The sequence below is a fragment of the Eimeria maxima genome, genomic scaffold (genome assembly GCF_000499605.1).
Source record: "Eimeria maxima Weybridge genomic scaffold, Emw_scaff14, whole genome shotgun sequence".
NCBI classification, from domain to species: Eukaryota; Apicomplexa; class Conoidasida; order Eucoccidiorida; family Eimeriidae; genus Eimeria; species Eimeria maxima.
Genome location: NW_013564368.1, coordinates 10,001 through 19,694, shown reverse-complemented (window position 1 = coordinate 19,694; position 9,694 = coordinate 10,001). Strand labels below are relative to the sequence as shown.

The 9,694-nt window shown below is 42.8% G+C and overlaps 3 protein-coding genes across 3 annotated transcripts in view; all 3 read right to left on the bottom strand.

Annotated features, from left to right (window-relative positions):
- Window positions 1–1,081: 1,081 nt before the first annotated feature.
- EMWEY_00002720 (hypothetical protein, conserved) lies at window positions 1,082–2,185 on the bottom strand (the record flags this gene model as incomplete). The annotated part of the gene is made up of 3 exons (XM_013479819.1): window positions 1,082–1,417; window positions 1,721–1,762; window positions 1,901–2,185. The coding sequence occupies 3 exons, from the start codon at window positions 2,183–2,185 to the stop codon at window positions 1,082–1,084; spliced, it is 663 nt and encodes a 220-aa protein (XP_013335273.1).
- Window positions 2,186–4,832: 2,647 nt separating this feature from the next.
- Window positions 4,833–5,819, bottom strand: EMWEY_00002710 (hypothetical protein; the record flags this gene model as incomplete). Its single annotated transcript, XM_013479818.1, has 3 exons — window positions 4,833–5,116; window positions 5,256–5,297; window positions 5,762–5,819. 3 exons carry the CDS (start codon window positions 5,817–5,819, stop codon window positions 4,833–4,835), a joined length of 384 nt encoding a protein of 127 aa, XP_013335272.1.
- A 1,346-nt stretch (window positions 5,820–7,165) lies between these two features.
- The window catches only part of EMWEY_00002700 (filamin, putative), a gene marked incomplete at both ends in the record, with an annotated part of 9,182 nt that continues 6,653 nt past the window's right edge, over window positions 7,166–9,694 (bottom strand). Inside the window, 5 exons of the mRNA XM_013479817.1 lie at window positions 7,166–7,293; window positions 7,847–8,134; window positions 8,300–8,382; window positions 8,737–8,924; window positions 9,191–9,325. Coding sequence (XP_013335271.1) covers window positions 7,166–7,293; window positions 7,847–8,134; window positions 8,300–8,382; window positions 8,737–8,924; window positions 9,191–9,325 — 822 coding nt within the window. The remainder of the gene's footprint in view (window positions 7,294–7,846; window positions 8,135–8,299; window positions 8,383–8,736; window positions 8,925–9,190; window positions 9,326–9,694) is intronic.

Below are 9,694 nucleotides of genomic sequence, written 5' to 3'. Positions count from 1 at the left end.
GGCTGCGCTGGGTGTTTACAAAAGGCTGGAGGAACACAAGAAATGCTGCCCTGTGTCAGAATGCGCTTCAGTGCATACGGCGTTCCCACATAGAGAGTACGTCAAAGCACTTCAAGGTAACGAGGAAGGGAAGTAGCTGCGGCTAGCCGATAAAGGGCTGGCCGTTAACAATTGAAATGATCTGGAATATCCCAGGAGAGGTTCAGGCGCAAGCATACGGTTCACTGTTTCGCAGGGCGCTCCTCCAACTCCACTTGCATGGCTGGAGACTGGCCCCTTAGCTAGCGACTTGTATCATAGCAAGGGAACCTGTCCTGCAGGCGCTGGCAAAGTCACTAGCCTGAAGGAAACGTTCCCTCGCTATCATAGAAGTCGCTAGGGACATTATCCCCAACAGTTTTACCGCCAAATTCGAAACGACTAGCAACGAAACCTTCAGCTCAGATGATCTAGCGTGTCTTGATTACGTGCACAGCGATTCATCGGAAAAAGGTGTGCTTCATCAGACAAAAGAGAAGCACTTGTATCGGGGAAAGCTCCAGTATAGCTGCGTAAGACCTACTGCAGCAAGTATCATGAAAAGCCTAGGCTGAAGCATTCCTCTATCGGTTTAGAGGTGGCAGTGGAAAAGTTGTGCAATGACGGTAGCCCATTGGAGCACATGTTGTTAGCGGCCTCTAATACCTGCACCCGAAGTGTTCACAATAGTATCCAATGGTCACAGTCAGAACACACAGCCTTTTATGTTTAGAGCATTTGTATATTCTATTGCGCATTCAATGCTTACAGGCTTCTTCCCAAAGAGGTGTAGGCTTCCTAAGCTTACCTCGTAAGCCAGTGAAGACTTTGATGAACTGGCAGCCGCGACTGGCCACAAAACACAAAGATGAGGTGGCTGAATATCATCTTTTTCATTCTCTAGCACTTTTAGGACTCATTGGATGGTTTGACTATAAAGGCGTGTGGCTGTGGGTAGTGATCAACTTGATACAGACGCCAGAAGCACTTCAGAAGGATTGCTTATGTATTGAAGGGACCTGACCAGTGCCGTGCAACTAAGTGATAGGACAGTGCCTAGGGTTCAATACTGCTCACGGTTTTTCAATTCTAGCGCAGCTCCAGTTCCCTTGGTTCTTGTGCAATAATCGAACAAGACATGTAGGTCTTTCTCTGAGAAGATGCCTAGGCGGCTGCTAAACGCCTCAGCAACAGTATGGCAGGAAACTTGGGGTGACAGCTGTGGAACTGCATCTATCTGGCAGTGTTCAGAACTCTCGTCAACAGAGGCGTTGTTGCCTGCAGAAAAACGCTCACTAACGTCTTGTTGAACCCTGCTCGCCTTCAAGGCTTCAAGCAGACTAAGGAGATACCCCTTTGCATCGTGTGGCCGAGCCTCCAGAAGGCGTACAGTCAAGTTCTGTGAGCGTATCTCAAAACGAACACATGGAGGCCACCCGTAGATTTGTGAGTGGCCGTTGATGTTGGCAGTTGTGTTCCTAGCGGTTCACCAGAGCAGTCAGAGTTCCACTTTTTCCCCCGGTCGAGTGTACAACGAAAGAATTTGTCAGGAAATGCATTGGGCCTTTATTGGAATGAGCTTGCTCACGCTGCTAGCCCTCGTGTATTTTGTTGACTGGCTGAGTTACCTTCAGAAGGCGGAGAATTTTGTTTTTTCTTGCATAGTTGATAACATCTGATCTGGAATTCACATTGCTTTCACCGCAGCTAGAATAAGCATCAAGTCTACTTCCTGAAGACGTCCCTGCGAAGTAACCAGTCAACCAGCACACCATGCCCAGTCCACGTGCTTCTTTCTCTCGCAGGCCTTTCGGTAGTTGGGGAATGGTTGGACGGGTAATCGCCTCCGTTAATCAAATCATGTTGTATCCTCAGTACAGACCTGCACAATCTGTAAAGATACTGATGCTGTTTCTACCAGGTGGTATGTGAATACACAATCTGTAGGAAATGAGTATTCGCATGCCAACCCACAACTGCCGTCCCAGCGTAGGGGGATGCGGCCGTCCCTTTTTCGTCTCCAGGCGCGCTGTATTACAAATGCACTCCACCATTCTTTTAACCTGGGGATTACTGTGGACGTTGGGTCTGTTTGTGCGTCTATTTCCTGAACTTTTTCCGCCCCGCGAGGCGTAAAGCCCTTTGCCACCTTGCCAGCGCGCACCATCCTATGTACGCGCGTATAGGTAAGGGTTTGCTGAGTATTTCGGGTGCTGGACGAAAAAGATCATGTGGTCCCAATTGAGGGGGGTTCAGTTAAATTTATCCTTTGAACAATGTACCAAATGAGAGCGTTGACTATGATAATGAATCCCTACAGTAGCGGGTCCTCCTAGCAACGCAACCGCTAAGAAGTGGGCACGGGCTCAACAGAATCAAGGGGATTTTTCGTAAGCCAGTTTTAATGCTATAACTAAGTATCTACTGGGAAACATCTGTATGTAATGTAAAGCACGGCGGCCAGTCATTGTGTACACAGCGCTGGCACCAGGTCTCCGCATCAGCCTATATCATATTTCTTATAGAGGAGGGGCGGCGCAAGGATCTGATCTGCTAAAGTTAGAAAAATCGTAAGTTCACTGTAACTCCATCTATTCGAAAAGAGCAAAAGAAGTGCAGCCTCTTCCCTACAGCGCTGGGGCCTGTACACAGTGTGTAGCGCCCGGCACTACAATGTACCGGGTTTGGGCTTCCGAAGCAGTAAGAAGAGAAATATGGATATTTAATGAGGCATTGTTTATGAAATCAAAGCAATTAGTTGCCGATCGCCTACCGCCACGCCCCAGGGGCCCGGGTAGTGCTCGCAACCGCGACGCGTGCTCCCAGCGAGCCCCCCCGGGCCCCGCCGTGGGCAGCTGAGACGGTCAGATTTACTACAATAGCCTTGTGTCCCAACAGAACTGTCCCTTGCGATGAAATTTGAGGCGAGAGTTTAGGCTTGGGTGCTAGTGTGCACCTAATTAGACTACGGAAATGGGAAAGTAGCCTTGGAGCCACAGCGCTACACAGTGCGCCCAACGACCGGAGCTCTCTGTGAATTCCTCTGGTGCGCAGTGGAAATAAACGAATTACAAACACTTCAGCAATATCAGCACAACTACTTTCAGCTAGATCTTTTGTACAAGTTTCGCTGGGGCTCTGTTGATGCCTAGCCCGACGGGTTCTGCACCGAGACAGAGTCGGTCGCAGATAGCGCTCAATGCTAATGCGTGAAGCATAACCGCTAGACGTTCTAGCAGCGTCATTTGTGTAATTGTTTTGTAATTGAAACCTCATGGATAAACATTATGTGGTGTTTATCTGGGATTGAGAATTCTTGAGCAGTGGGAGCAAGGGACCTAGCTGCCAACAGCAGCGAGCGCACTGTCCCTCCGTAGGTTCCTATACGCTAGCTGTGTGTAGGGCTAAACAACAATCATTAAAACCCGCATTTGACATTTAACCACATTTGAGCATATCCGACGACACTGGAAGAGAGATCACGTGGCTGCAGCCAACTAATTCTCAGCTCAAGTCTGTAAGAGTAAAAATCACAAGCATATATTCCACGCAGCATAAGTATTTTCTAGGTAATAAGTCCAAATATTCATTATCTGCATAAGTTTGAGGTGAGATCCTCGTTATTTATGTTGACGCTTTGTGTAACTTACGTATTTTTATTCATAATATATGTTGCGAGAGTACACCATACACGTCATACACGCAGATCCAAACAATATGCATGCGTTTCTTCGCGTATTCTCCATAACACACATATATATTCATCAGGGAATGCAAGAGTCCCTTGACGTCTACCCAAGAATGTGAATTCTTGTTCCCTTTATCATCTGCGATCAGTGAATAAACGTATATAATGGAAATGCATTATACACATTTATGCACTGATTTCGTTAAGATCGCATTTATGGTTAACATGGAAACTACTATTTCTGGCAAGACTCTTTGCCTCGATCTTAACAACCCCGCGAACAGAACAGATGGAAAAACCCGAACATAATACTTTAATATGTGCCTAGAACGTCAGCTGCTGCTTTTCATTTGATGGTGTCGCTTGTTGCGAGGGCAATACTTGCCTGTTTTGATGCACTTTATGTTAATTTCCGCCGACTTGTAGTCATCATTAGTGGTATCAGTACAGTTTTTTCACTGGTATCATAATTGTGCTGCGTGCTTCCATGTGCGCTGCTTTTCTGCCAATGTGGTTGCTTTGCATTTTGTTTATTGTTCGGGATATACGGTTTACGGTCAGGCTTTTAGTGTATACGGTCTGTGATTTAGGATTTAGAGCTAGGGGCTAACGATGTGGGATGTAGGGTATAGAGTTTAAGGTTTAGAGACGGTCTGGGGTTTAGGGTTTCGACCAAAGAGCGAAAGGACAAAAACTGCCCATGGTGCCTGCGTGATGTGGAGTTAGGCCACTAAAGAAAAACCAAAGGAAACGCTAATGGTTTGTCAGGGTTTAGGTATTAAAGCCAGACCATACGATAACCGATACGCAAGAAGGACAGTTTTAATGACTTCGCCGCCATTGATGCTGAGTGGACGATTGCCAAGACTAAAGAGTAGTAGGTTTACTGCGGTTGTTTTGTTGCTCAAACACTGCGTTCGCCACCGAACGTGCTGCTTACTGCACTGCAGCGGCAAAATAAGCACCTAATGCAGATGCCGAGACAAAAAAACACCTGTTGTCTTCCATGTTAAAATGTACAATTTCGAAGGCATTCGTTTGACAGAATGTACCTGCCATGGTTGCTTTAGGCATTTCTCGTGGTAATGTTGTGCTGACGTTGATGCTGCTGCTGCTGTTGCATGGTCTACTGCTCCCCAGCGGCCTCTGCCTCAGCATCAGCAGGTGCGACCTCCGCCTCTGGCTGTACTTGCTCTGCTACTTGAGCTGCTGCTACCTCCCTCTGTGCCTGAGGCTGCTCTGAGGCCTCCTCTTCAGCTTCTACTGCAGCTGCTTCTGGCGCAGCTTCTGCTTCTGCTTGTTTCTGGACCTCTTCTTCCTCTTCCATCTCACGAGGAGGGTAGAGCTCATAGGGAATTTCATGCCCTACAGGCTGGTGTAGGAGCGTGGCAACGGCAGCGCGATCTGCTGCTGCAGCAGTCAAATACACAACAAATTTACCCTTCTCTCATGCACATTCTTGACAATTTTATATTTTAAAGTCCATATTATATTAGGACAGCTTTGTCGCTACGGCTGAGCGTTTAGACAAACTCGCAGCAACACGTACACACATCTGCGACCTCTCCTGGATGAACTTCATAGGCAGATGCTGCAACGCAACAGCAGACAAGTGGAAAAACCTAAACGTGGGAGACGGCCTTTAAACAATATACATGTTAAGAAGCGACTTAGCGCACCTGCTTGTGCTGATATTTATGTTAAAGGCTAGCTGGTGATGAAAATGATTGATATCGAGAGACTTCGTCGTGTACACTGCACCATAACGGCTTGTTATATTCAGGTAACGAGTATTGTCGATAATTGTGTACAGTATTGTATATGAGGCTGAAGTACTTTAAATGTTTTGAATTGCATAATAATACACAAATACGCTAATCCGGGTTTGTGTGACGGAGTTCGATGACAGTCGCAGCTCTTGTACTGTGTTAATACCCGTGAACAGGGCTTAAACAGGTGAAAAAGCAAATTCTAAATATATCTAAAAAATACGGAATTAGATTTCAATAATGTAAAAAAGGAATTGTATATCACGTGCCCGTAGACCTCACTCACTCTCAGCCACGATGCCGCAGAGGGCAGAGGCGGCGATGACCTTGAACAGCTTGTGCATTTTGAAGAAAAAAGTAAAAAAATCAATAGTGATGGACGCTTCAAAGGCAGTAAAACAAAAGGAATCTATTTAAATTCAAATTTTAGAGGAAGTTCAGGGACTTTTATGCCGCACCTGTCGTCCTCCGCAGGGGAAGTCCAAAGCCCCAAAGGCCTTTTGCACGCTATGGATATTGCATCTGTGTGCAACATTTTTGCAGGAAAAAATAGCGAATGAGAAGAATAAAAAATGTGATTATATTGTAAAGCCCCTCATAGCTGAAACGTTTGAATATTTCCTAGTTTACTGCCGTGAAAGGGTTCGAAATTCCCCGTGTACCTACGATATATAAAGCCCCTGTCTTGCACTCCAAGTGACCCTTAGACATAAAACGTGTCCTTTAAACTCTCAAATCATCTATTTACAAATATGGAATACCAAATGAATTACACTAAAATGTACACTATTCATTCTAACAAAGGAAAGTTTCCGTCCTAACCCTGCAGTAGTGTAGACCGCCAGCGACCAAGTCTCACAACTGGTGAATCCCTGGCGTGTGGCAACCCTTATAACAACACGAAGATCTGCGTAAGGATTATGACGGCATAAACTCCTTTACAATATTTCTTGTTACGAATAGAAAAACTAAAATCTTAAAACAATCATAATTGGGATAACTTATTTGCTCCTAATTAGGCGGGACTATTGCGCGGTCTGTAGCGCCCGTTCTTACTCTTTGTCTGCTAGTGCTTGCCTGGAATGCTGCCTCTTCTAGGGGCATGCGGATCCCTAATATATCTATATTCAATATAATACTAAATAGTATATATAGAATCGTATGTGTGTACATATATACATTTGTACCAGCACGCATCTGCGTGTAGATCATTCACTGCTTACTACCTTGCCAGTTAGTAAACCACATAGAAGGAAAGAAGATTGGTGGATGTGACGCTTACCCTGATATATAAAAGAATATCAGCTTTTTTCTTATAATCTGCTCTTTGTGTTTAATAATTTGGCCTTGATGCTGAATACTAGCGCAAATACTGTGAGTTCCTTTGTGTTGTACTAGCGAAAGTAGTGTGACTTCCTTGGTGTTGTTTCCCTCTGCGTCTTAATGGCAATAAAGGAATTAAAAATGACTATTTATTGTGTATATTTCGATTTAAATTTCCTTTTCTGTACTAATAAAACGGAGGAAGTTAATTTTCGTACATTCTCTGCAGTCTACCTTGGGCAAATGCAACAAACTGTTTGTTGAATTGTTTGACAATAAAAAAAAGAATCTCTTCTAGTTTACCTAAATCCTTTAAAACCCTTTTACTGACCCTTAACTTGAGGGTTTAGGGTTTAGGGTTTAGGGTTTAGGCTGCGTTGTTTCCACCTCTCCACTCGGAGAAGAAAACCCTCGAGGGATTTCCTTTTCTTAAATTTGTTCTGCGGATGGCAGTGCGATCATCCACGGCAGCTCCATGAAAGGCCTCTAAGGACACTGCAGAAGCAACAGCAGCAGAAGAAACAGCAGCAGCAGCAGCAACAACAGCAACAACATGAGAGACTGCAGCATTGTTGTGTTGGTGCATGCGACAAGCATTTAACGGTCTGCGTATGCATGCAGTGAATATGTTTTCTTGTCTATATTTATGTCTTAATTCACAGGAACATTGAATAACAAGGATTAATAAAGACGTGTGCATGCATGCGAGCATGAAGCATCAGCCGCAGAACAAGCATCAGCCACACAATCATCATCATCAGCAACCAACAGGAGCACAAGTAGCAGCAGAACAGGCAGCAGCAGCAGCAGCAGCAGTAGCCGCGTTGGAAGTAGCAATTGCGAACAGTGTGTTTGCATGCAGGCATTTCTTGTTGATTGCTGCTGAGTGATTTGCATGCATCATTAACTTCACCATTTTCTGTTGTTAACAAGGCGCATGTACGCACTACGTTAATTAGATGCAAATTTGTAAGTAAGTCAGGTTGTCTAAGGAAGGTGCTGCTGAGTGCATGCAGAAGGTGCCTATATACCGCAAAAAATTGCTCACTTGTATTCTGTCTAGGGGGCGCCGTGTACTGCTTGTTTGCTAAGAAGTAAGCAAAGGAATTCGTATCCACAGGGCTCGTCTCAATATGCCTAGTGCCCCTTGCTGTAGATACCCTTGGTGGTGCAGCAGCACTGCTTTCAACCCTTGCTGCTGCCGCTGCTGCTGCTCTTGCTGCTGCTGGTGGTGCTGCTGCTGGTATTGCTGGTGGAGGGTTGAACACCACCGGCGTCTCCAGAAGCATCCGTTGGAAGTCTGAACAGGAAAACAGAAAAGGACACTGACGACGACCTAAGAAACCCTAAACCCTAAACCCTCAGCAACAGTGTACAACTACTTCATGCATGCAGCTGCCTCCAAGGAAAGCAGTTCTTTGTACACAGCAACTTGAATAAACGATTAATTATAGAGAATTAAATAATATTAATTATTATTTTTTTTTATTTTTTTATTTACCTCTTTGCCAGTACTCTGATTTCTTGGCTTCTACTGCTTCCCTTTCGCATGCAATAAGAGCCTCTCTGCGTGCGTGTTTCTTGCTGCAGCAAGAAATAGTAAAACATATTAAACAAAAGAAATAATTAAACTAACAATTTACAATATATATATTAAAGAATATTCACAGTGTACTTTCCCTATAAATATTGCGTCCCTTTTGCAGCAGCAGCAGCAAAAAAAGCAGCAGCAGCAGCAGTTGGTTGATCTTATTAAAAAGTAGGGAAAAAAGAGAAAATAATCATAAAAGAAATAAACACACATATATATTTAAATGGTAAATATGGTGGTTAATAGTATATTTATTAACAAGCACGTAATAATGGCAAGCAAACCCTAAACCCTAAACCCTAAACCCTAAACCCTAAGAATAGAAAAGAGAATTAATGATGTCTTACCGTCTATTACTAACAAGTTTAAGGACTTGTTGTGTATTTATTTCTAATGCTTTTTGTTGCATTTCTATTGCTTGTTGTCTTTGTCTTAGATTCTCTGCTAATAAGGATATATGTTCGCTTATTTCTTCTTTTAATTTTTTCTCTCTTTCTTGTAAATTCTTCGCTTTCTCCTCTAGTGCCTCATGTTCCTTTATTATAATAATACAAATAAGCAAAGAAATAAAATATACATATAAGGGAGCTTCCCTTAATTAAAAGAATAAAAAAAAGAATAAAAAAAAAAGAAAAGGAAAAAGACAGAAAATATAGAAAAAAAGGAGGAAATAAAAAGGAAAAAAAAGGAAGAAATACCTTGCCTAGTGCATTTTTTCTGCATTTTTTGTAAGAAAAAAGAAAAAAGGAAATAAAAGGGAATAAAAAAGTAAATAAAAGGGTAAAAAAGAATAATAAATACCTTAACTAATGCCTCTCTTCTCTTTTTTTGCTCAGCACGAATCTGCACAGGATCTTCTAATTCAAATGCAACAGGAAGGGAATGAGCAACACGATGTTGTAGACTTTTATATGTTGTATGTAATTCATTTTGTATCTAAATATACACAAACATAAATAAAAAATTAAATAAATAAAAGGAAATAACAAACAATATAAACAAAATAACAGGAAATACAAGAAAAAGCAAAGAAAAAGGATGCAAAATGATCCTTAGAGGTAATTTCTGCTTATTTCTGCCCTTTTTGTGTCTTTTTTGCTCCTTTAATACAAAAAAAAGGATAAATAAATAAAGTATAATATAATAAAAATAATTATTATAATAATAAGAAGAAACAACGGCTGGGGTAACAAGAGAAAGGAAGAAGAAAGGAAAGAAGCAACAGCTGTGTTGCTATTGTACAGAACCATCAAAAAAAAAAATCTCCATTTTATTTAGTTCCTAAACCCTAAACCCTAAACCCTA